General features: G+C 34.8%; 1 protein-coding gene across 2 annotated transcripts in view; it reads left to right on the top strand.

The window, feature by feature from the left end:
• Positions 1 to 26171, top strand: part of Rgs21 (regulator of G-protein signaling 21) — a 49944-nt gene extending 23773 nt beyond the window's left edge. Inside the window, 4 exon segments of one of the 2 annotated variants that reach the window (NM_001287022.2) lie at positions 2901 to 2977; positions 6468 to 6634; positions 22884 to 23092; positions 23975 to 26171. In NM_001287022.2, the coding sequence (NP_001273951.1) occupies positions 2901 to 2977; positions 6468 to 6634; positions 22884 to 23087 (448 nt within the window). In that variant the 3' untranslated portion in view covers positions 23088 to 23092; positions 23975 to 26171. 2 annotated transcript variants of the gene reach the window in all.
• The last annotated feature ends 1678 nt before the right edge of the window (positions 26172 to 27849 follow it).

The raw sequence follows: 27849 nt of genomic DNA, 5'->3' as shown, positions 1-27849 counted from the left end.
TAGCTGCCATTTCCTTATTCTCTAATTTTTATTTAGTGAATTTTATTAGTATTTCTATAGCTGCATTTTATAAAACACATGTTTGTGTTTCTCATGCACATCTAACCTAAGAAATTATCCACATTTATTTTATAATTTAAAAGCTATAAGAATATAGTGCATAAATTTTCCATTGAGTGATTAATTGTTACAATGTAACTATTGTATAAAATATCTGGGTGATTTGTGTGATATTCTACTGCAGGAAACCTACTGCATGTGTCCCATAAAGAGCACATATGTGTTAACTTATGTTTTTGGAGAAAATTTTTGAGAAACGGGTCCTAAGCAGTCTTGAGTTTAAATATTAACTCTACCCACTACCATCTGACTGATACTATATAAGTCACTAGCATTTATAGTCCATTTAGTCACTGGTAACAGGTACACTAATATTGTCACTGTTAACTGATGAAAGACATGTGGCATGCTGAATGCAACCCAGAGTACATCGTAAGCATCCAAGGCACAGTTGTACTTTTTAGTGTTCTGAAAAATATTAGCTTTTAATTCATTTATTGATACCAAAACTTGCCCTTCCGAAGAATACAAGCACATAAGAAACCCGAATTAAACATTTTTAATAATAGGAGATAGTATTTCTTAAAACAGCTACACCCTACTTTATTTCTGAGTAGGAAGCACTCCACTTCATCCAGCTCTAACAGTATAATAAATATTCAGAACTGAATCTTGTAGGGGAAAACAGGTCAGAAAAGTTAGCAATCCGGGAAATCTTCTAAAAACCACAGGGGTATCCCTTCTGAGAGCTGAAAAGCAGCTTACCCCTTTAGAGCAAAGTCAACATTTCCTGACCTGAATTTATAGTAGGACACTCTAGCAACTTTAATTGTAGGATGTCTAATATTCTGTGTGTATATCTACAGAATACAGACCACTTTAAGTACAGCTCTGTAATTCAAAGTAACATTCTTCCTTTTGTTCTTAACTCCACGTTCACTTCCAGACTTCTTTTCTTCCCGTTTTTCCTGTTTTCACACAATGATGAAATTAGGAAAGGCCATTGCTTATGGACACGCCTCCAAGCGCAGACTCTTCCGGGCTCTACCTAAAGGCTCATGGTGGTGCAGTCTTTGCCAATCACTTCCCTCAGGAATGACAGTAAGGTCTGGCTGTTCTGTGGCCCTCCAGGCATCTTGCCACACTCTATCTCTGCTTCCTCTGCCCATAGCACTGAAGGATGTTCCCCCTGAACAATTTACCTGCTTGTTTAGTGAGCTTTTTCATTGCATTCTTCCAGCATCCTGAAATCCAAATCTCATTTCCGTCAGTCTTATATCAACCACTGTCTGGATTTTGAGCACTAACTTCTTGGCTTAGCCATATACTTCTGGGTGCTGGAAAATAACTACTTTTACTCCTTATTAAAAAAACCCGCATAGAAACGGAGAAGTAGATATTTATGCTAGAATGGATTTGCTATTTCTCTGTTTCTGGTAGCTACTTCTCGTTCCAAAGGATATCCTGTATGTCCAAGCTCCTTTTTGTCCTATGCATTAGAATATGCTCTGCAGAGATTGAGATTCATATAATTTAAATATTATATCGACTACTACACTTCAGTCTTCAAAAACTATTTTTATACAAGTGCAATTTAAATGACCTTTATGATTACTTTAGAATTCCACCAAAAGAGTATGAGAGTTGTGTAATACAACATAATCATAGTGAAGTAACAGCTTAAATATACAGAAGCACTTAGAGTGAAATTAAATCTAGGATTAAGACTAATACTTAATTTATTAACAATGAAAAATAAACAATGCAAATCTTTTTATTTGTCCATTTCGATGAGAGAACACCATTGCAAAAGTCTCCTAGACAAACTGTGCCTTCCGGTGTAAGTTAAAGGAAAAATGGATTTCTGAAATCTCTCACTGAGACAGGAAGTTTGAGCTAGAAAACGTTAGTAAGAGAAGAGAGAGAACTGAATTCCCAGGAGCCTCTCCTCGATTCTCTTATTCTATAAAAATGCAACTAATATTAAAACAGTGGTGAAGCACAGTCAATTCTTTAAGAAGCATATAAAATCTACAGTAAATTACAAGCAATAAGACATAAAAACATAATAAGCGCTTCACAAAACCATATTTAGGATTGTCAATACGCAATGCAACAGTACGGTATGCAATGCAACATTTATTAGGATAACTGGAAGTGAGACTGTCTCTATTTATTGTCAATTGTTTAAATATATGATTTAGTTAGCTGTCCCCTTTCTGTCTGTACATCGCAACTACATAATCAAATTCTTTGGCTAAAGTGGCTTCCTGTGGATAGGTGCTTATTTCATCGGGATTTTTATCTATTAAAAGCATAATACATATACATGGTATATTTGTATCTTACAAGGTTTATATCTTAAAGCTGATTTATTATTTATTTTACATAATATCCCCCAATGTATACCTTCTTCAGGAAACTTTAGTCCAAACATTTTTAAGTTTGTATGCTAGAGAAACTTAAAAAATCATTCATTCATTTTGATTGCTATCAGAAAAAAATTTTTGATTAGAACACAGTGACAAATTAGTGATATAGATGGGAAAATTTATAATTGCTTCAGAGAACCAATATTTCTCTGATGCCATTAGTAAAACATCATTATTTACAAATATTAACACTGTTGGCTAGATAGATAAATAATTTCCTGATATCAAATTATATTCCAAATCATGCTGCTGTTACTGTTCACATTAGAAATTACTATGTGATTTTTGTTGACATTTTCCTGTTTCGTCAGTGGCTAATTTTAATGATGTAATTTAAAAAATACTTTCAGCTCAAATATTACTATAATTTTTCAAAGAAAAAGATCACAATGCTATTGTCAAGGGTAGATGCTGTTTCTACAGGTCTCCAACGACGGAAACACTGGCATGGTCTGAAAATATGGACTCGCTCTTAGCTAACCAAGGTAAGAGTCAAGCCAATAGTGCATTTTAAACAATTCATTAAACCTGTAAAATGACAAATATTAAATAAATATGATATTGATCAGCATTTCAGGCATAAATTTTAAGATCTTGGAGTCAAAATAGATTTAGTTTAGCCGAAATTAAGTTGGTCAAAAGTTCAAATATGTATACAAGGGAAATTAATTATAAATTAAAATCAAGCAAGAAGCTTTCCATTATTTTAGCCTATAATTACATGAATTTGATCATTGCTTGCCATTAAGAAGAACCTGAAAGAAATGTGTAAATTATCAACAACAGGAATTTAAATTAACCACTTCTTCAATCTCAGAAAGTTATTAGTATGTTTAAAATAAATGGTCTTCACTTTCAATATGAAAATCATTGTTTTATTAATGATGCATGTTTATATCTAAAACCACGGTTCAATGTGGCAATTGTGAGCAATTATATATAAAATACTCTAAAATTGACATCCATTTTTATACACGAAATAGTCACAAACTATCCCACAATTCCTGTTTGTCTTATAAACAATTTGCTTCACAGTACCTCCATCCTGAGAGGAAGAGGCAGGACTATAGAGATTATACAGAACATATTTATAGTATCCATTTTATTAACCAAATGATGTTTCTGTTTTAAACAAATAAAGTATCAGAAAAACATAAAATAATGAAGCTGGGCACATTCTGCATTGCTGTTCATCTTGAAGTTAGATCGAATTAAATGCATTAAGATACTCTGAATGCTTTACTTTTATTGGCTAAGTCCTAAATCAATCCACCCACTAGCTCAAGTACAACTAATGACATTCATTGAAAATGCTTTGGATATGAAATAGCTCTCTCTATGTTAGAATGGGACCTTTCTTATGTTCTTCAGTGTGTAACCAAAGGATTAAGTGAAGTTTGGTAAGCGACTCTTGGAGTTCATCTACTGGTTGGCGTGTACCTGCTTTCTCCACTGCAGAGGAAATGATTTCTGTTCAACAGCCACGCAGACCAGAAGTGAGGAGGCCCTGAGATGGAGGCAATTGCACTCATATAACCCTCTCTGGGCATTTACTCACATAAAAAAACAAAGTTATAAAATCATCTAAAGAGCTAGTTAATAAGGCTTTTGTAAATCAAGATAAATAATAACAGTATAATTTATTTGTAACCCTTTAAAGACTTAGTAGATTAGAAAACTACTTAAATATTTTTACTAACTTTGCCTCGATGTTGACCTGGCTTTCATGGTAGCTTTCAATTTTTACTCCATTTACGGTCCTCTGTGACTGAGAAATGGAAAAAGCCATTCCATCCTGCACAATGCCCTCAAGAATAGATTTTATTGTACGTAGTATGTTAGTTCAGTCTTATTTGAAATGTTTTCAAATTTAAATGTGTTTAGAATGGAAAAGTGAGTGGAACATTGCATAGAGGACAGAGCTTCATGACCTGAAAGTTAATTGTTGATTTTGCTATTTGGGTGCAAATTAAGCTGGGGAAGGAAGCATTATTCAGAGTAGGCCTTTCTAGAAACTGAAGAGAAGCAGAAAATGGGGTCATTTCTTGTTTTCTAATGTCCATATCTCTATGTCCATACATTTATAAAATCCTTGAGGAGAAGAGCATGATATGCCCAAGTGACACCCACAATATTATCATGCAAGAATAGAAGTATTGGGGTTGGGGATTTAGCTCAGTGGTAGAGTGCTTGTCTAGCAAGTGCAAGGCCCTGGGTTCAGTCCCCTGCTCAAAAAAAAAAAAAGTATTACTTCTTTATTAATGAATATTTTATCTTGTATGTTTAGAGTTCAAAAATCAAGTTCAATAATGTTTGGATTATTTTCACAGAAATTTTACCTTTTTACTACAAATTCAAAAATCTAAATTTGTGACAGATAAGCTTTTTACACAGTTAATTAATTTTCATATGATTAATAGTAATTAATAAAAACAACCATATTCTCTTACATTTATTTAAAGAATTTTAATTAGTATCTGACATTTTTCATAAGGAAATTTCATTTTTACATTACTTCATGTAAGAAAGATATCATGCCACTTTATGCAGTGTTTTAGATACTTGAGATTTTTGTCCTAGAAGGCAATGCTTAATTTTATATTTTTTTTACTAAATTTCACTTCTGTTTCCCACCTGCAGCAACCTATAAAAAATTGACAGCTCCCATTCCTTTCATATTTTCGTCTATTTCTAGTCAATTTTTCAACTCCCTGAATTTTCATAAGCTTACTTCTTCCAGATGATGAGACAAGAGGGGATAACTCTCTCAACCTGCACTGGGAAAACAAGTGCTCAGAGTATAATCGCAGGTGTTTCCAGAAGGTGAATTCCTCAGTGACAAAATCCCGAAGAACATGTTCCTAATCCAATATATAACTTCAACTTACAGGCATATCTATCCAAATACAAATGAAAAAGCTAAATGCTAGGACTTTAAGATACCAGAAGAGCACAGCCAAAATAGGATATCTGAACATAATCTTTCTAACATGGCATGTAGCTATTGTCATACTCTCAAACATATGTAGCAGAAAACACTGGGCAAGAATCGCCTTTTCAAAATAGCTGTGGATATTTCACAAAAGAACTCTACAAAGCACATTTTATGAGGACCACTGCAAAACAGAAGTCTAGGCAGCAATTTTAAATACGTACATATTTAGCGCTGCATATTTGAGTGCATTGTGATAATGTGTGTTTGTATGTGGTGGGGATTGAGACATGTGGTGTTCTAAGCAAAGGTGGAACTGGGATTATTTTTTTTATAAATCCATATCCTGGTCAAGATCAAAGGAATGGAGCCTGCAGATAAGTGAGCCCTACTCCAAAGTCGACAGAGAAATATATGTTCACAAGAAAATATGATCATTGTGGCATCTCCCATTGAGTACATTGCTTAAAGCAACATTTGGAAAAAAAATCCCCCTTTCTTGACTTTCAGAATTAAAATCGTCAAAGGAAGAGTAGAATAAAGACTCAGTCCCAAATACATTGCCAGTTACTTTCTTGGTTTAAGATCATATTTGTCCAACATAGTTAACACATTGTGTCTAATCTTTGTGCCCAAATCAACATACCCTATTTCCTCAGTTTCAAATTATATCCCAAATGCTTATATCAAAAAAATCCTCTTGTCCTAGTTAATATAACATAATTAACTAATCTAAGAAGATCAAGTTTGTACAAAGGTACTAGTCACCAAGACATTCTGAAAAATAAGTCAGATCTAGGAATACAAAATATATATTTTGTTAATAAAATTAATTTTAAAAATAAAAATGAAAATATTTTGGACTTATGGTTACTCACAAAAATTAAGTTTCCTAATTTGAAAATGGTAAATACCACATTGTCTGGATGATAAATATATGCCAGTAGTTATTATATCAATAAATTCTCATTCGATGCAATGAACTTATTTGGGGAATGTTACTATCTTATAGATGATGCAATGCTTTCTTAAATATGTTGTAGCTGGACTGGATGCTTTCCGAACATTTCTAAAATCAGAATTTAGTGAAGAAAATGTTGAGTTCTGGCTTGCCTGTGAAGACTTCAAGAAAACGGAATGTAGAGAAAAGATTGCTACGAAAGCTAAAATGATTTACTCCGAATTCATTGTAGCTGATGCACCAAAAGAGGTGGGTGAGAAATCTCAGAATAATCCAGCTGCATCATTCAGTGTGTTCACTGTTAGAAATGGAGTTAGCGCCATCTAAAGAGTAACCTGATCATTTCCTTTTAAAGATAAGAAATATCATTAGACTCCAATATATAAATATATTCAATGATAGTATAGTTTTAAAAAATAATACATGTGAAAGGAAACAATCTTACCACTGGAATATCACCTGTTTTCATTTTTAATTTCTTAGAAGTTTCCCTTATAGAATGTAATAATGTTCTATATTCCAAAAGGGGGTGTGAAACTCTTGTGTGAAAATGAGCCAGATATCTTTTTAAGAAGTGATTAAGTCCCTTGTATACCACTTAAGTATCATCAAAATACAAAGCATCTGAAGGGAGAATGTAAAAGTAACTTGTTCACCTGATGTTATTATCATCTCAGGAATACTGTTGAATAAACTCACCCTTTCTAACCTTCTTGAACTCTGGCTGGCTGATTCAATTCAGCTCTTCTGGCTCAAGCTTCTCTATAAAGGGACAAATTCAATCTGGTTCATTTTTCTTAGCTTCTCACAGAATTGTTCTGCTTGGCCTTATACTGACTCTGACAACTTGTTCTAATCTTCTGGCTCCTTCTTATTCCCTGGCTTCTGCTGACCTGCACTGTGCTACATGAACTCACAAACAAATTCAACTCCATTCCACTGCACTCACTGAACTGACTACCAAATGACTGAATTGAACTGCTACAAACTGCACTGGTTGAGCTCAACTGACTGAACCGCATTGACTCAAGTCTCTCTTGCTTCGCTGCTCTTAAGTAGTAGACTTTCTTGTCTGTCCTCAAGAGAGTTGGGTATATCCTACCTCTGACTCATTTTTGTCAAATCTTTCTCTGATTTATCACTCTGTCTGACTCTCAGTTAGACATCACTTCCAAACATGGCTGCTTCCTTCTACAAACTGAGCTTACCTACAATGCTTGGGATTAAAGAGGTCTAATACCTGCATCTCTTTATTCCAGACAGAGCAGCCATGTTGCTGGATTTAAATTCCTCTGCAGGGAATTCTAGAATGATTCTGATAATATCTCTTGAAATATCATTTATTTCTAATTTTCATTGTGTACACATGTGCATGCTCCTTTGCATGTATGCATAACTATGTATAGATTCACTCAGCTGTGTGTGTATAGGCCAGGCATGAACTTCCAGATATGTTACTATCCAACCTTCCATCAAGATTATAATTTAATTACATTTCCTAGCCTTTCTCACTCCTCATTCCAAAACCTCCCATATACTCCTCCCTGATATCTTCAAATTCTTGCCTTCCATCTTTCATACATGCCAAAATGGACAGGGAGAAGTCCACAGACCTTACCACTACATGAAGAACTAGAAGTAATCAAAATGGCAGAGAAGAGAGATGGTCTTCCCCAAGAAAGAGCACACCAATTGATTGTCCAGTTTAATTTTTGAGGCAAGGTCTCTCATTGTGACTTGAGTTTACTATTTTGGCTAGACTGTCTGCCCAACTAGCACCCAGAATCTATCTGTCTCCACCCATTCAACTTTAGGGTTACAATCATGCCCAACCCTACTTGGGGGCTGGAAATCCAAACTCAGACCATTATACTTGGTTAAGAATGTTTTTCACTGAGCCCTTTAATGATATTTCTTATATAGAAAGTTTCATTAGTGTTTGGTTTAATTTTCTGCACAAAGATTAGATACCACATAGTAGAGTATTAATTGTAACCATTATTTAAATAGTACACATGTTAAAGTTGATAAAGATACCTTGAAAATATGTAACACGAAGTAAAAATCTCTAATGAAGTAGAGGGCAAATGGAAAGCTGTAGTGAACTAGTCATGCCAATGTTTATCTCATAGCGCCAGTGATCTTTCCTAGAAAGGTAAGAAAATCATACACGTGTCACTAAGAGTTATTATAATTTCTGATTCAACATTAGGATTTGTGCTGAGAGTAAAGTGGTGGTTCTCATAGGTATTGAGTAAGTTAAATAGAATGCAAATATGCTGATTAAAAATCTAGGACACCCAGGGACTAAGCCACTACCTAAAGACTATACATGGACTGACCCTGGACTCTGACCCCATAGGTAGCAATGAATATCCTAGTAAGAGCACCAGTGGAAGGGGAAGCCCTGGGTCCTGCTAAGACTGAACCCCCAGTGAACTAGTCTATGGGGGGAGGGCGGCAATGGGGGGAGGGTTGGGAGGGGAACACCCATAAGGAAGGGGAGGGGGGAGGGGGATGTTTGCCCGGAAACCGGGAAAGGGAATAACACTCGAAATGTATATAAGAAATACTCAAGTTAATAAAAAATAAAATAAAATAGTTTTAAAAATACAAAAAAAAAAGAAATACTCAAGTCAATAATAAAAAAAAGGAAAAAAAATCTAGGACACAAAGTTATAGAAAGTTCAACTTTTAGATGGACATTAATTACTGAAGTTGTTACTAGTTCAGTATAACACTAACAGACACAAGAACTATTGAAGTGTGGCTTGGGATTCACAGGGGGTAGAAAAGAACTTTAACTCATGTAGAGATATTTCAACATTCATTTCCAAGTCACCACCTAAAAATCAATAAATAATTCTGGAAAATTGAAAATGTAGTATTATGGTTTGTCAAGTTGATTAATGTGCCATTTCCTAAAAGTTTGAAAGCAACCCTGAAAAAAAATGTATTTTATTGTGACCTTCATTTCAAAGCCAGTGTTTTCTCTTCCTTACAAATATAATTAGCAGTGACTACTTCAACATAACAGCATATATCGTGAAAAAATATAATAAAATATAATTTTAAAACTATAGCTGAGAGACTGAAGAGATGGCTCAGGGGTAAAGAGCACACAATGCTCTTGCAGAGGATCAGGGTTTAATTCTCAACACCCACAAAACAGAACACAATCTGATATCCTCCTCTGGCATCCAAGGGTTCCAGGCAATATGTGGTACATATTCATATACACAGGCAAAAAATCAATACACATGAATAAAATAAAAATTGAAAATATAAAACAATGCAGCTGAAGTCAGTTATAATTAACAATTTAGGCAAACAGTTGCTTATTCCCTAATCTTTCCTTCTAAAATAAACATCCTCAGTAATAACTTAGCTACACAATGCAATTACTGTTTCCTTATATAAAACTTTAATAGGTGTTAATATTTCACACATCTAATTAACTAAATGAGATACAAATAAATTTATGGTCTCTTTTAAAGTAATGGTTATATTGTTTCAAAATGACTCTGAAAAACATGACAAAATTCACTGATATCTGTGTGTGTGTGTGTGTGTGTGTGTGTGTGTGTGTGTGTGTGTGTGTGTGTGTAAAACCACTCTTTGCTATTATTTACCATTAACTCTTTCTAATGCAAATGCCCCAGGGTTACTTGAATGTTTTGTTTTATTTACCAACTAATTTGACAAGTATTTATTGGCTTTCAATTACGTAGTAAAGATAATATATCCACTAGTAGGTTTATTTTTTAAACAGAATTTTGAGTACTTTTTAAAATAATACATTTAATAAGATAGGAAGAGAGATTGACTTGCAACAAAACTGCACAAATCAAAAGGGATCTTACAATAATAAAACACACTTAAAGTTAATTATTGCCTTAGTAGTAAAGAGAGATTATAATCACATCGAAAGGTATAGAATAGATTTCCAGAGTAACTCACCGATTAAGAGACAGATCTTGAAATATAATTCATGTTTTCTGAAAAGAGAAAATGAAGCTAGAGTATTTTATATTTGGAGACATACTAGAGTTTACCACTGTGGTATAAAAGATTCTGGTATTTTCAGAAATTGCAAGTATTTTAAAATTGCTAATGTCAGCCGAAGGGTAAAGAATAGGTTTGGAATCTTTATTTTCATTGTTGGAGATAAAGAAGTAATGAGAAAGATTCTAGATTTAGCTGGTAGGTAAGTTTGTTTAAACTACATGATTTTCTTATAAGTAGGTTAAAAGACACAATGGTTTTTGAAAGCAGAAAGTTAATTTTAGAGCAGTTCAGAGGAGACGATTCTCCTTTACTCTACATTCAGCTGATACTCTGCAATTGACTCTAATAAAAAATTAAATTATAACCAAATTTCTTGGCAGAAAGTCCTACACTGAAGAAAAGTGGTAGAGACATGTTGTCTGGGTGTCCACTTAGTCTTCTTTCCTTCCAAACACTCATGTCTTTAGTTTTTAGCTGTAAAAATGCTACTGACTTAATTTAAATTGATTGCTTCTAGACTGTATTAAACTTCATTACTGACCCTTGCTTTAACAACTGCACAACTTAGACTAGACATTTTGAATGTTTTAGACAACTTTAATTACATGTTGCCCTAATTTGTGAAAAGAACTTGAGAGTAGCAAAGAAAAGATGAATGTCACTATTGATTATACTTGGTCATATTTTGGTTTGGACCATTATTACACATTTAGATATTTTGAAGTCAGAATATTAATTGGCTTTGAAAAACCAATAAATTATAATAGTATCTTAATTTTCACCAATGATCTTATATGTCATTAATAAAGAAATTATTGGAAGACAGTGAGTTGATTCATCAGTATAAAGTACTTGCAACAGAGTTTGGATCCCAGCATCCATATGTTAGCCTGAAACCATCTTCTGTTAGCCTAGTTCCAAGGAATCTAACCCCTCTTCTGACCTCCACAGATATCAAGCTTGATGTGGTTCCTATATCCATATGGAGACAAAACACTCGCATACATAAAATAAAACAAATAAATCTTTTTTATAAAAAAACGACAGCAATATTAAGTCTACCGTTATATCCACTAGTACTAGTAGCCAGAAGTTCATTCCTATTCTGTAAGATTAGAAAGGTGTTCAGTCAAACCACAATACAGGGTTTATAAATTATATAAATCCAGAGGTATAATCTTCTGTCAGAGTGCATAATAAACTTGCACAAGGTCCTGAGTTCAATTGCTAGATATTGGACTAATTAAACTAATAAGTATTTCCAAGCACAGGTTAATTTTATTACCAACCAAGCAACATTTTCTATTTTATTGTTTTATTTTAACTTACCTTAAAATAATTTCATTTAGAGAAATTATAATTACATAATTTCCACCACTTTCTTCTTCTCAACTCCTCTCCTGCCCCCATACTCCCTCTTAAAATCCTCAGTTGTTCTTTAATCATTATTTTTACATATATACATGTATGCACATCCTACTGTGTACCTTTAGTGTTGCTCATATTTATGTGTGTTTAAAGCTGAATGCTTGAGCCTTTGATGGAGTTACAGAGTCTCATGCCTCCCCTTTCCCTGAAAAAAAAAAAACCTAATATCCACTGATTAGCTAGGCTTCTTCATTTAAGGGCAGTTCTTTGTGAAATTTCCCCATCCACGTTGGCATGTCAACCAGTGTTGTTATTGGATGAAACTTCCCCTTGTATTGAGAAGGCAGTATCTTGCAACAGATGTCCTGTATTCTGTCTCTTACAAACTTTAGTCTGCTGTCCCAGTATTCCCTGAGCCTTAGAGTTGGTGCATTATAGTACCCCAGTAAGGAATAAGTACGCCATAGTCATTTATGTTCTGCCTTGTTACCACATGTATGTTTAATCTATTACAAAAAAGTATTTTCTTTAAAGAAGGACTCAAGCCACATTTACCTGTGGGAATAGGATACATAAAAAGATTGAGGCATTTAATTATTAGTTTTCCCCATTTTAAATTAGAAAAATGGTTTTAAATACAATATTCATGTATAAGACAGATGAAATTGCATTGTATCTATACAGACGTGACAACTCCAACACAGGGTGTTAAACTATACTTTACTTCAAATAAAGTGAGTTGGAAACTGAACTGGGTAAATAAATAGGTATGTGGCTTGCTGATAGAGAGGAGCCCTAGAGAAATTGATGTGCAGATGTTTCTTTGTTTCTGGAATAATACCTTGTATTGTCCATTCTATGTTCATTAATAGATATTATTTTACTGTCAATTTTCCAATATGTTGAAATCACTTTGAGAATTACTTTTTAATTTACCAATTTTGATAGCTAACAGTTTACTCCCAAAAATAGTCATCTCCAAATATATTCATTTTTTTCATTTCTTAGTTGCCTTCCAATTTATTTATTCTCTGACAGTTGTGTGCATATTGAATGCTACACACCATATTAGTAAGTCTAAGAAAATAGATGGTATTGCTTTTTCTGTAGATCAGCTACCCAACTTTTTGGGAAGCCTTGGGATTTAAAGAATTACAGTAGATTTCACAAGCATGATAAAATAGAGTACAGGGAGCTAATATAATGGGAAAATCTGAGTCTGGAGATCAGAAAACATGTATCAGAAAGACAAATTAGTACTTGACCAGGATTTGAGAAGAGATGTAAATAAGTGAAAGAAGAAGGGAGGAAGAAAGGACTGGAGAATAAGAGGAACAAGAGTCAAGGGAAGGATCATCCAAACCCTAAGTAGTGGTTTGGGTTGCTTGGGGCTCTGTGGCAGGTTGTATAAAACACCCTTCCACATCACCTTGAGTTCTGTACTACCACTTCATCTATCTTCAATTAAAGATCTCTTTAAAATCTATTTTCATCTCTTTAAAAAACGAGTATCAGAGATAATAGATGACAGAAGACAGATGATAGAGAGAAACAGAGATAATGATAACTACAGAACATGAAATAGTTGCTAGGTGATTTCATGTGGGCTGCCTTGTTTCATCACCACATGTATTCGCTGCATCAGAGAAATGTTAAAAGCATCCACTGTGCAGGAGAATATGACCTGAACTTTAGAGATGCAAGTAAATAAATAAGTAAATAAGTAAATAAATAAATAAATAAACAAACAAGAAATCTTAAAAGATGAGCTTCCCACCTACCAGAATCAGTGAGGATCGAGGTCTTCTGCTCATGCTTCTAGCTTTCGAATTCCTTCTCTAGAACTAAGACTCATTTTTAAGTGTTTATGACATAGCCTGGAAGCCTCAATATTTACAGAAAGGCATAAAATGCATAATTAGTCTCATAAAATCTATTTTCATTTCTACAAAACATTTCATTCTTCTTCTTGTATTTGCTCTAATTTCTATGACATCTTGCACTATGAAGTCCAGGCTCAGATATGGTATTAGGAGGCAAAGGGTGACATGAATGTCTTTTCCAACCACACATTTGTTCAAAACAACAATATATTTTTTTTAATTAAAAATACAAACTTGGTATGTTCTTTAAGCTGCCCTGTGGTCTAGGTTGATACTTGTAAGATGAATCAGTCGATCTCTTTCCCAGCTCCACTAACAATAAGAAAACATCCCAAGCATGCATATGTAGAAATCTGTGTGTGTCGTGATTTTATATGTGTCAACTCCTTTCCCCATAGAAGCTGAAGAGGCATCTGGTTCTTTTTCAACTCCATCTTTGCTTTGACTACTTGTCTAATTAATGAAGGTGCTTTTTAATTCTATTCCCTTTCTTTCTCTTGCCCAATTTAATGTGTTAGCGATACTTCCCAACTTGTGTCATCTATTTCTGTCACCAAAGCCACTGATAACAAGCAGATACAGTCCTGAGTAGGCACATATTGCTTGCAGATGCTGCAAAAGGCTATGCTTTCTTTAATCGCGACCCTTGTGAATATATTTCGGGATTTTCATTTGCCTTTAATGATGCCAAAAATAAAGTAATACAGGAGGTGTTAGTGGCGATTAAATAGAATTAAGTAACCAAAAACATGATTACAGATGGCTTTGATTTAAATAGTAATTCTTAAGCATTGTTGAGAATGAGGTCTCAGATGCTAAATGCTCAGGTTTGGTAAAGCATTTTATTTATGCAAGCTTACATCCTTTGCTTAAGGACAATCTCCTGCTACACTCAGCATTCTAAATGGGGAAAGGCCGTCTAATTTGAATCTGGGACCCAAACTGAAAACTTTCCATTTAAGTTACATAGAAGTATGTAAAACAAGAGTTTAGAGTTAAAAGAGAGACTATCAGGCAGTCTTTTTTTTCAACTGAAAACATATTTCTTTAATATAACATACTGCTGTGGTATCTATAGTGGTACAGTGAAGACCCAAGTCCATTCCCTCCTTCATATATACGTTCACAACACAAGGGAGCTTACTCTTTCACAGACATCAGGCGTGACAGGCAGTCTTTAAAATACATTCTTCCTGTGAGAATAATTTCTTGAAAGGTGAAAGAATTCAATACTGCAGGTATACACAAGAGAGAGAGAGAGAGAGAGAGAGAGAGAGAGAGAGAAAGAGAGAAAGAAAGAAAGAAAGAAAGAAAGAAAGAAAGAAAGAAAGAAAGAAAGAAAAATTTGCCTTTTTTAACTTTCAGCTAACCAAAATCATGAGCATTAAAATATTCTGGATCTTAAAATAAAAATGTTTTAAAAAAAAGAACCACAACATCCATAGAGCTATTTTCTCATTGCTGCAAATTGTTCTTTCCCCCTGTCAACTGTGCAAAAGCTTTTTCAAAAAATGGCACGATTTAAAAGCCTCAAAATGGTTGTGATAACATAGCAACTTGCATTTCAAAGGATAACAATCTTATGTCCTGCTTTCTTAGACTGCCAGTGGAGTAGTCTGAGTTATAGTGAGATATATATATGATAACCTTTCAAAATATAAGCAAATAAAATGCTATTTCTTGAAACACCTGAAATCTAAGACTATCTATAGAAACAATAGCAAATGCTCATTTATATTAATGTGAATTGTTCTATGGTTACTCTCATATAGACAATTTTATATTGTCATTGTGTAATGTATAATAGTTTATAAATCTTACAATTGAAAGCTGAGTGTTACTTCCCATTCAGAACTTTCACCTGCTGGTGTCCTTTACATTTCTCTTAATGGTATTTCTTGTTTGCCATTGTTTTGACTAGATCATTGTAAGATCTTCTCCTTCTCTAAGAGTCTATATCTAATTGGCTTTGTCTATCATACTTTAGAATTGTCCTCAAGGCCAGCCATTCTTAAGACATGCCCTCAGATCATAATGATTGGATAATAAGTCTTCTTTTCTCTGCCTACTAAATGGGTTTGGAAAATACAAGCTATGTACCTATGACATCCCTCCGTAACTACCACCTATTGCTCACCTCTACGATAAGGTTTCTAGATTATCTTCCTCACCTTGCTATTAAGCTCACCCAGAATCAGTGACTACTTAAACACATGTTCACATTATTATCTTACTTCAAATTCTCCTCACCATTCTACAATACATAAAAAGCTGTATAGTGCTACAGGGGCTATTTAACTCAGGTCGTGCCTTTACTCTTTTGAAGCCCAACAGCCTTCTTTCATTAAATCCTCCTATAGGCATGCCCTAGATCTCATATTTCCTACACATGATAATAATTCAAAGCACAGATTCAAATTTCACTTCCTTGGGAGAGACCTGTTTCTGGGAAGCATTTTTTCCCCCTTTGGGTAGCTTTCTCGAAATCTGTCCTCCTAATGACATCTTGATTTTCTTGCTATCCTCAGATTCTAGCACAGTTCTCTACAACTGTTCACTAAATACTCTAAATAAATAGAACTCAGGAAATAGTTTATATAAAATGGCTAGCTTTTAAATATATAGTATTGTTTTCCTAAACAATAAGGCAAATAATTAGAATCATCTTACAGGTATACGGAACAGTTAACATTAAAGATCCACATAAACAATTAGCACACTTCTTGAATTCTACTTGAAATTGTTTTCATATTTAAAGACATTTTTATATAACCTTGCAAATTATTTTAGAGTTGAATACATTATTCAAAATTTTCAATCATTGGAAAAGAGAGAGTTGCTAAGGAAAATAAAACTAGAAAAAAATGGGAGAACAAAATCCTGGAAATGTATATCCATTCTGCTGATATTTTTGAGAAATGTAGAAAATAAGTAACTAGAAAAAACTTGGAAAGATAGCAAATAAAAGACAGGTTAATTCCATCCGTTGAATTGTTGAATGTTTTTGTTATAACTAATCTGCTTCCTCCGATAATCAAAACTAAACACTTAGCATTAACTATGGATTTTATACCCAAATCTCTTTAAACATAAACCTAATTTCGTAATATTTATACACCAAAATTACACAGGATAACAAGAAAATAACAAAAACATCTTTTCTGTGACACAGGAAGGCTTCGAGGGGCAATACCCATTATAAAATCAAGCAGGCAGAGAAAAAAATGTTATATGAACATACAAGGCAGGAGATTGTGGGAAAACAATTTTAAAAAGATTTATGTGAGATTCACCTTGGAAATAGAAAATATAATGACATGTTTTGGGATATAACCAGGTGTTGCAGGATATTTGATCACATTGTTAACCCCAGGATTGTGCTATTTACTAGAAAAATAAAATGGCTTCTAATTGTGGCATGGCTCACTGTTTAGCACACATATTATTTATCCCAAATAACGAAGGTAAAGTTAGTTTGTAGAGGGAAGCACAAAAGTTTGAAAGTGATATCTAATTGAGTACCAGACAAACAGATGATCAGAGAGAGATTTGACAGAATAGGATATGCCCAACTCTTATAAGAAGAGAGAAGAAAGGGAAGTTACTTGAGGGGCCGTACAGATGGAAAGAGGAGGCAGTTTTACAGAAACAAAGAATAAGACAGACACATGTGAAGACAGAATGAGGAAGAGAATGAGAAGGAGCCAGAGATCAGACCAGATTGTTAAAGTTATTTTGAGACCAAGCACAATTCAGTCAGAGGCCAAGAGAGAAGCCAGATTGAATCGATCATCTTGGAGAAGAGTTTGAGAAAGAACAGCTACATTGAATCATCTAGACAGAGCTCACAAAGAACTAGAAAGGGTGAACTTATTCATTCTTCTCAGAGTCTGAAAACATTCTAGGACAAGGTAAGTGTATGGAGGCTAGAAGCTTCCAGGACTAGGCCTAGATTAGCAGACAGAGCCAGTGAGCGTCTTAGATGACAATTATATAAGGCAAATAAAACTTACTATTACAACCAGGGACAATTAGGATATTGAAAACAGAGAGTGAGGGACACAGATGTCGTGGTAAGAGGGTTCATATATATATCACAGAAAATTATGGACTTCCAGATAAATATTCTTATAAGAAACAGTTATGAAATTGATATAGTAATACAATCCAAAGGATTGAGAGGAAAGGATTTTATAAGAAGTATCATAGAGAAAGGGAAGAGTGTATGTAGTAAGACCTAAACTTTAGGCACAAGACTGAAAATAAAAATAATTCCTGTGAAGCTCTAGGATCAAAGGCACAATTTACTCAGACACACACACAGAGAGAGAGAGAGAGAGAGAGAGAGAGAGAGAGAGAGAGAGAGAGAGGGAGAGGGAGAGACAGAGACAGAGAGAGAGACAGAGAGAGACAGAGAGAGAGAGACAGAGAGAGAGACAGAGAGAGAGACAGAGAGAGAGAGGAGAGGGAGAGAGACAGAGAGAGAGAGAGAGAGGAGAGGGAGACAGAGAGAGAGAGAGAGAGAGAGAGAGACCACACTAGATAATGATCAGAAAAGAGAGTCGTCAAAGATAACTCTTCTATGTCAAGCTTGAACAAGTTAAAGAAAAATAATGACATTTATATAAATATGTGGGTGTGATGTTTTTGTCACTGACATTAAGTAGAATTGCCAAGACACATCTTCATACATCTACTGATTATCTCCTGGGAACAATGATCTGTTCATCACTGAGATGTCAATAGCTGAGGGTGGCAGTTCCTTAGAAAGGAAGCAAGCAAGTCGAAATGTTTTTGATAGTAATATTAATTAACAGTAACGCATTTAAATGAAATTCTTTTTCAATTTTCGAATGTTTTTGAATAAATATCCAACCATTTCTTCACTTCAATTTTTACATTATGTATTTATTGGGTCCTTAGCCTTGTGAAGAATGCCAAAAGTGCAACTATCTGAGAGATTTTCTGTGACAGAAAACCTTTTGTGAAGTCATCATTTTTTTAATCCCACAAAGAAAATGTGACTTGAATTTAACCTTAAACACAGAAAGTCTTGTGAAAGACTTATATAAAAAAGTGATTTAGTCAAGCAAGATAATATAAAAAAAACTTCAGAAGCAGCAAACTGTAAAGAAGACCCTGGGAGTTTTAGTTTTGTGGTAATACAAAGTGTATATAGGAGCAGAGAAGATACCTCTCAGCGATGGTTCCATTGGCTACAGAGTGGACGTAGAACCAAAGAAATGAGTAACTCAGGACTACATAGCAAGGATCATGAATGCCTAAATCGAGCATGACTGTGATCATGAGAATGGTGTCGGTGACAGAGAAGGTGATGAAAATGACGTGGTAACGGTATACGTGACTACGTAATGGGCACCGATGAGTGCTATTGTCAGTCAAACCTCTTCTGGAGAATGTCTGAATATAATAGGATGAGTTGTTCCACGTATCGTTAGGAGAACACAAATCACTAGTGATGCTGCTGAAGAATTTCTACATCTCAAAGTGAAGAAACAAAGGGAAGGAAGCTTGTATTCACATATTCCTATAATATATTTATTTTTTAAATGGGTTAGCACGGGTATTCACAAGACAAGACAGGTTCCTGGTAGTAGTCAATGTTGTTTCATTCTACTATGAAGAAGGCTAAATTCTGTTTTGTAGCACATAAGACATTTTAGACCTCAAAGCTCAGTCACACTTCTCCGACTTCGGTTTCTTCTCCTACATATTACATCCTAGACATCCAAGAAAGATGCTCTTTTGAACCTAAAAATCTTTACTGTATTATCTGTCATAAATCCTTCTCCAAATTTTTAGATATCTTACTTTTGTTATTTTAACTATGATTAATCTAATTTCATCAGATATTTTTCCCTAAAATAGAGACAGCATATGGCATATAATAGACACCTCCAATCATGAACTGAAATCAATTAGTGTATTTCTCTGCACATGTGTTACTTTTCTTTCTTGTAATGAAGGTATGAGATGAGACTTGTATCCAAGCTTTAGGAATACCTAGCTTGGGCTGATCCTAGAGTATTTCTAACTACCCCTAGGACAAGGCCTAGAAGCTTCTAGCCTCTGTACAGTCTAATCTTCTGCAAGCCCAGAATTTCAAGGCTTTACCTTCCATCCCACCTGCTAACCTAGGCCTGAAATATTTCAGCCTCCGAGACTTACTGCTCAATAAATTCACCTTTTCTAGCTCTTTCTGACCTCTGCCTGGTTGGTTCAGCTCAGCTGTTTTGGCTCAAACTCCTCTCCAAGCTGACTAATTCAAATTGGATAGTTTTTTGGCCTCTGGTTAAATTGTTCTGCCTGGCCTCATACTAACTTTGGCAATATGTTCTAATTATATAACTCCTTCTCATACAGTGGCTATTCTTTTTTTTGAATACTTATATTTACATTTTAAATGTTATCCCCTTTCCTGGTTTCCCCTCCAGAAACCTGCTATCCCATACCCCCCTTCCCTGCTTCTATAAGGGTGGTGCTCCCCAACCCACCCACCCACTCCCTCTTACCTCCCCGTCCAGACATTCCCCTTCACAGAACCAAAAGCCTCTCCCCCCCCTAGATGCCCGGCAATGCCATCCTCTGCTACATATGTGGCTGGGGCCATGGCATGGGCTCATCCCTGTATACTCTTTGGATGGTAGTTTAGTCCCTGGAAGCTCTGGGGATATGGTTGGTTGATACTGTTGTTTTTCTTATGGCTATTCTTAGTTCACCTGTATTTACCTTGTTCTCTTTGTAACCTGGATCCATAGAACTGTCCAGGAAAAACTATCATAAACACATAACACCCATCACACACCACATCATTTTTCTTTCTTGCTACTCTTTTTGTTTGTTTGTTTGTTTTAAAATCATTTTTAATTGGATATATTTTTAATTTAGATTTCAAGTGTTATCCTCTTTCCCTCTTTCCCTTCCATAAACCCCCATCCCAGCCCTCTTCTCCCTTCTTCTATGAGGGTGCTCGCCCACCCACCCACCTACCCCTTCCTGCCTACACGCCCTGACATTCCCCTATACTGGGGCATCGACTCTTGGCAGGACCAAGGATCTTTCCTCCCATTGGTGCCCAACAAAGCCATCCTTTGCTATGTATGCAACTGGAGCCATGGGTCTGTCCATGTGAAGTCTTTGGATGATGGTTCAATCCCTGGAAGCTCGTTGATATTGTTGTTCTTATGGGATTGCAAATCCTTTCAGCTCCTTCCATTCTTGCTACTCTAAAGTAGCCTCTCTTGCTCTTCTGGTCTCATGTGAGCCAGGTGAATCCTATCTGTGACTCATTCTGTCAAATCTTTTTCTGATTCATCACTTTGCCCTCAATTAAAGATCACTTTCAAGCCTGACTGCTTTCCTCTACAAAGTAACCTTACTTTCATAGATAAGGATTAAATGCTTATATATACTAGGAGCATGCTGTTCTTTCAGTCAGATCATACAGTAGTCCAGGGCATGTCTGCATGCCAGCGGGATCATAGTTTTGGGAGTGATCCCTTGCCAAAGCAGCTATTGCTGGATTAAAACTCTCTTACATTTCACTTCCGTGACATCATCTGGTTCTGACTATAAATAGACTAAAGTAGGAAAACAGAAACTCAGCAGTATCAAGGTTTAAGGTCACCGAGGCATTAGATTTGAAAATGACCATGTGACTTGTTATATAAAGAAGGGGCAATAGAAGGTTTGGGGAGTGTTTACAGAAGTCTCAACATTTTATGTGGATCTTTGAGGAAGTGCAAGAGGAACTAATCAAAAGAATAAAATCTGAAATCCTCATCAAAGGAAATATAGGAAGCCTAATCATGTACTTTTAATGACTTCTTCAATTTAATTATATTTTATTATTGTTCTCCCTAAACTAATATTAACTAAAATATTTTATCATATTTATTCATTAGAAAATAAAACACTTTAAGGTAAGAGCCCTTATTGTTCACTTTTCTGTCTTGGAAATTGAAACTACAAATTCGATTTTCTTATGCACATAGCAAGTTAGGAGCTGAATTAGACTTAATTGCAGCTCAATGTACCTGTCATTTACCTTCACATCAATGCTGTGTAAGTGATATTTATGAATTTTCTTTTACCAAATCTTTGAATTGTACCACTCTATCAACTCTCACATTTTCTTCTGAGATGGTCTCATTCTATTCCATAAACATCTACTGATTTCTTATTTTGTGGTTTGTATTCAACTAAGTACTAAAAATGATGATAAATGAGATACAGTGTCTGCCTTTGGGGAGCTTACAATAATAAAATTCAAATACATTTTAGACATCACGAGTATTTTTAGTTTAATTCAGTTGCCTTGAATAAGATTTTGCTGTTGAAATATTCTGAAATATGGATAGACATGAGCAGGTATCTGCTGAAAATGTTAATGTACATTTCATCGGTTTTTCAGGTGAATGGTTATCACAGTGTAATAGATCTCTATTAGTACCTTCTTGGTGTGTTTTTGTTGCTGTTATTGTTGTTGTTGTTGGTGGTGGTGGTGGTGGTGGTGGTGTGTGTGTGTGTGTACACAATTCACATATGTGCATTTTCAACTGCAGAAGGCATGATGGCAATGTCAAAAAGATATAATGTGTTTCATTTTTGTCAAGTAGAAAGAAACAGAATAGAAGGGAACCCACAAGGTTTACTGAGTATATGGAGAATGGACGACACACGGTCTAGGATATAATAGCTATTCCTACATACATGCACACTTGGAGTTCAGATCAAAGTTTTAGAAGAGAGGCATCTTGAATTACTATGTGTCTTCTTTGCATTTTCCCTTTGCCCTTGTAAAATATTGGGTGGGGTGCGGGATGGGGACATCCTCTTGGAGACAGTGGTTGAGAGGGAGGAGAAAAATGGGTGTGGAACTGTGGGAGGGTGAACCAGGAGTGGGTAGCAACTAGACTGCAAAAAAAAAAGGAATAAAAAAATAAAATAAAATAAAATAAAAATGGTTGGCCTCCAAAAGAAAAAAGTAAAAGACAGCTTTAGCTGTTTTCTGTCAAAGCCACCCACCCCTCTCAATCTAGAATAAATTGTAAAACCAAGAATGTACTCACGGTGTCAAAAAATAAATGCATGACCTTGCTGCTATTTTCCATCAAATAACTGCTTGAAAAATTTTCAGCACTAAGTATATCTAGTATCCTGATAAGGCATGCATGGTTTGAATCTCACATAATGATATGCAACCTTGTTTTCTACAGATTAACATTGACTTCAGTACCAGAGACCTCATCTCAAGGAATATTGCTGAACCAACTCCAAAATGCTTTGATGAGGCTCAGAAATTAATCTATAGTCTCATGGCCAAGGATTCCTTCCCTCGTTTTCTAAAGTCAGAAATTTATAAGAAATTTATAAATACCCAACAGGTTGGAAGTCATAAAAGATGGCTGCCTTTCCTGTGAAAAAGGTAAATAAAATAGTATATGAAAGTACAAATACAAAACATATCAGGGTTTGGAAAATGTTTACTTCATCAGAACACACATATATATACATATATATATATGTCACACATTATGATTATATTCATTTTATCAGGTACTTAACAATCTACTGGAAGAATACAGAGTGAGTTGATGGTGATAAACTTTTCAACCATAAGTGAATATTTTTATATATTATAATTTTAAGAAAATATACATATCTTCATGACACAGAATTGAGGACTGCCTAGCATTATATACAACATTTAAAATACTATTTGCATTACTCAGGAACCTCACTTCTGTAAAAAGAACATTCTTAACCTAAACATAATTTTTCATTTGCTGGAGTTGGCTATCCCTTGTGAACCATAACTGATAATGAGATGAGTATCTGAACTACTGTGGCTTTAAAGCTAAAAGGGAAAAGTCATGGATGTGTGCACACTTGTACATAAGCCTGACCGTGCCAGAGACCAAGTTTTTCAAAATCTATTTCTTGACTCAGTAACAGCCTGCTATTGATGTGTGTATGGAAAGGGTTTTGTGAGTGATGGACTTTATATTCTCTTACTAGGAGGAACCAAGAGAAAGGAGACACAATCAACTGCAGATGATGAATAAGAATGTGGCCGTGACTGTCCCATAAAGTAAAAAGTTACTACAACAACACCTATCTGTTGTGGGTTAAGAATCTACTTTCTTACTCGGTGCTGGAATTGGATCATAAAACCGAAATGAAATTTAAAATCTTTATTTTATGAAATTATTTACTAATGTAAATGTAACAAATATGAGTTGTTTCCTGTGCCTACGAAGTTATAATAACTCAACAGACCATTTGTATTTCCATTTTATTTTCACAGATTTATTCCTATTCTTTGCCATTATCGATTTGAGACTGAAAATGTTTTAAATGAAGGGAAAACACTGGTGACTTATTTTGCTTCTATCACTGATTCCTATGGTAGACAAGAATCTTGCTGCCTCCTCCTGAAAAATCAACACTTAAACACATGCAAATGGATGGACTATTCCCTGTGCACTTGCAAATTCTACCAAGCCTGGCATAATACAAATGAACCGGCGTGTTTGCGGGGAGGGGGATTGCCCACTAACTGTAAAATATCTATCCTATACCAGCATTTATTATAAAGATTCTAGCTTCAGTGTCTTTTAAAAAGGGGACATTTTATTTATTCCAGTAAATGTATGGACAAGAGGCATCCCGAATCATTAAATCACACTCTTACTTCTAAATAGGGAAAAGAAATGTTAAAGCTCAGTTGTTTCTTGAGTTCACACATCTGGTGAGTGACAGAGCTATAACTGCAGTGGATGTCACCACTTTGTCACCACGCTGGTGCTTGATCCAAGAAAACAGTGTAGTCCCTCCCAACTTGAGCTGCATGGAAGTGGAATCTAAGCTCCAACAAACCTCCACGCTCTGGCAAGGTGCCACAAATGTTTGAATTATCTCTATATTATACACTTTACAAATTATTATCACACACCAAAACTTTTATCACTGGCTCCCAGAAAGTGAAGAGGACTCTGATCCCACGTGGTAAACTTGAGGCCATGGGAGCCTGATATATTGCACAGGAAGATCCTGAGATCAGTGTGGTTTTGTTTAAAAGTGGATGTTAAATGACCTCTTATGGAATACTAACCTAAGATTTGCCACAGTAGAACCCTCCTTCTACTGCCTCTACTCACTCGTCACCATGAGATATAATTCTAGGATTTCCAAATAAATAGATCAGAAAACAAATCAATGACAGGATTTTGAAATGTGAGGATTTTAGAAAAATACCATGAATACCTCCTACATGCAATATTCTATATTCCATTCATACCTCTTCACACTACATGTTATTTTAATCCATAGTTATCATATACAACTTGATAAATATAAATGCAAGCAGAAAATATTGTAAAAAATGGGAAAAACATGTATCCATCTTGATTATGGAATTAAGGTCTCATTCATACTCTACTATCATTTTTAAACATCTTAATTGACTTAAAGAAATGAAGTTATCAAAATTTAAAACTATGTAGTAACTGGCTAATAAATTAAAAATAACAGACCAAAAAATTACTTACATATTATAAGAAGAGGAGTCTTTGCATTGTTTTAGTTTTTGTGTTTGTTCTTTACTCTTTTGAGATAAGATCTCTGGATCTACCAATCTGACCTTGAACTCAATCTTCCGACTTCAATCTCTGACTCCTGGGATTATAGGCATGAGATGTCTCTCCCACCTGTTTGCCTTTTCTGTTTTCTAACACCCACCACAAAGACAAACTGAAGAAAATTAGATGATCTATTTTCTCAAAGAATCTTAGACTCTAACAATTTTATGTGTTGCACAAGCATAAATTTAGTTTATCCTCTTTGAATTGTTTGCATATCAAATATTAATACTTTGAACAACACAGATTTTTCTACTTATACAAATAGTACTTTCTTAGATTTGCCTAGAAAATGTCCATTTCAATTTCAAGATGTAATCAACAGACATTTTTCTGATAACTATTAAATTCTTTTTTCCATTAGAATACTTTTTATTTTTTATAGCTATTAAATTCTAACCCCGTAGACATTAAAAATGAGATCTAGCCTCGAGCTTTACCTTTCCAAACTTGTTTTTATAGTCTGCCTGCTGTAGAAAGAAGGAATTCCCTACCTTCCTTTTTTCCACTTTCTCTATAGTAGTTCTTAACTTGTGTGGTCTAGCAACTCTGGGTTTCCCAGTACTCTTGATAAGAGTATGTGTTGCTTAATAAAAAGCAAAGGAATGTTCTTGTTGTTTCTTTTATAATACCCTTTTCAAAAAGGTATTAGCAGCGTTCTGCGTATTTTTAAATGATAGTAACATTAAGGGTTACCACACTGAGAATAGTCTAGAGGGGTTTTGTTTGTTTGTTTGTTTCTTTGTTTGTTTCTGTTTTATTTTGTTGTTGTTGTTACTCTAAAAGTTTAGGAAGCATTCATGTCAATGATCCTGGAATTAAAGTTTAGAATAATTTCCCATTTATTCTTATTGGAAAATTCCAGGCATCAATATAGTGAGCCTTCCCTCACTTCCACTAAATTGGGAATTTAACAATCAGAAAAGAAAACCATATAATCTTTTAAAAAATATTTCTCAGATAGTACTCCCAGTCATGAAAGCTACACTGTACCATGACTGTGACATAAACTGTCAGTTTGAATCACTACAGGAAAACCAGACATTCGGGCAAAAAGAGGGAGCAATGCCAAAAGAGAGTAAGAGGTGGGGGAGAATTTTCTTTGAAAACTAAAGAGAGTGTTTGGTCCCTGCACCACTAGTCTTCTAACATTTACTCCCATGCAAATCATTCTGGCTCTAACCTTCACCCACACAAGCCCTATATAGCAATTTGAATACAATTATGTCTGATGTTCGTCTGCTTTACTCTCTAGCCACATAGTAAAGCAATTTATTCCGTAGTGTTGTCAATTAATTTAAAATGAGCTCTTTTTACAGCCATGTAAAAAGGTGGGGTGTTGTCAGAACAGTAATCAATTATTATATGTATAAAGAGTCGCTCAGACCATGTGCCTCTTTCTGTCAGATTTCCCCATTGCATTTTAATGGTAAAGTATCAGAAATGAATGTTAAGTGGTAGCTACTTAAAGAATGCCATTTTAAAAAAAAGAAAAAAGAAAGAAAAGGAAGTGTGTTTTTATAATTGCTGTTCATAGATTATATTAGAATACAAAATATATGCATAATGACGTATAATTGTAATTGAGAAGACACTAGGATGTTTACAAGTGAAACAAAGGCTGTTTTCCTCTTTGAGAATAGTGTCATTAACTGAAGAGAGTGCTGTGTTTTCCTATGATATTTCCAGACGTATGTATCACATACCTTGATTACATTCACCCTCCACTCTACTCTCCTGTCCTCTACTCACTGGTGTCCTCCTCCTCCCCAAAATCTTCTGTTTTCACCAAAGATCTTAATTTTAAAAAGCACACTATTTTTTCTCTTTTAAAAATAAGATTAGCTGTAAACTATGTATAATGGCACATGCCACGAATGCTACAACTGTGACAGAAAATGCTGAAGTTTGATGACCACCTGAACTTTGTGTGTGTGTGTGTGTGTGTGTGTGTGTGTGTGTGTGTGTGTGTGTGTGTATTCCTGGATATATTGTAACAGGAAAAAAGTTCTAATGACATTTAATCAGTTTATTATTTTGCCATTGAATAGCTATGTTAAGTTTTATATCTTAATTAAATGCTTTGAATGTTTGTAAGAAATAAAGTTATCATTGTGTGTATTTGTACAGAGATGTACATATAGGAACATGAATGTGTTTGTGTATATGGAGGTCAGAAGTGATGCCTTCTGTGATGTATCTTCTGTGAAAAGTTCTCACTTTACCTTTTGAGAAGGTGATCCATAGCTGAACCAGCATTCCAGTTAGCTAGACTGACTGGAGCTGCCTCATTACTGCCCCTGCACGTCTAAGGGATGCTGAGTAACTGAGCTCTAGTCCTCATACTTCTGTGGCAGGCACATTTATGAACTGACTTATCTCCACAACCCTGGAAATTATCATATTCAAGCATTTTCCTTATATACTATTAAACATTTATTTCTATTTTCAAAAGTAAGATTTTTTTACTATTTAGTTCCTTTCAAAAACCCAGTGACTTGTTAGTTCAAATAACTGTACTTCTTTATGTATTTGGAAAGAG

This window comes from Rattus norvegicus, chromosome 13 (genome assembly GCF_021556685.1).
Source record: "Rattus norvegicus strain SHRSP/BbbUtx chromosome 13, alternate assembly SHRSP_T2T, whole genome shotgun sequence".
Classification (NCBI taxonomy): Eukaryota; Metazoa; Chordata; class Mammalia; order Rodentia; family Muridae; genus Rattus; species Rattus norvegicus.
Note: the sequence above shows the minus strand (reverse complement) of the source record. Positions and strands in the feature narration are given on the sequence as shown.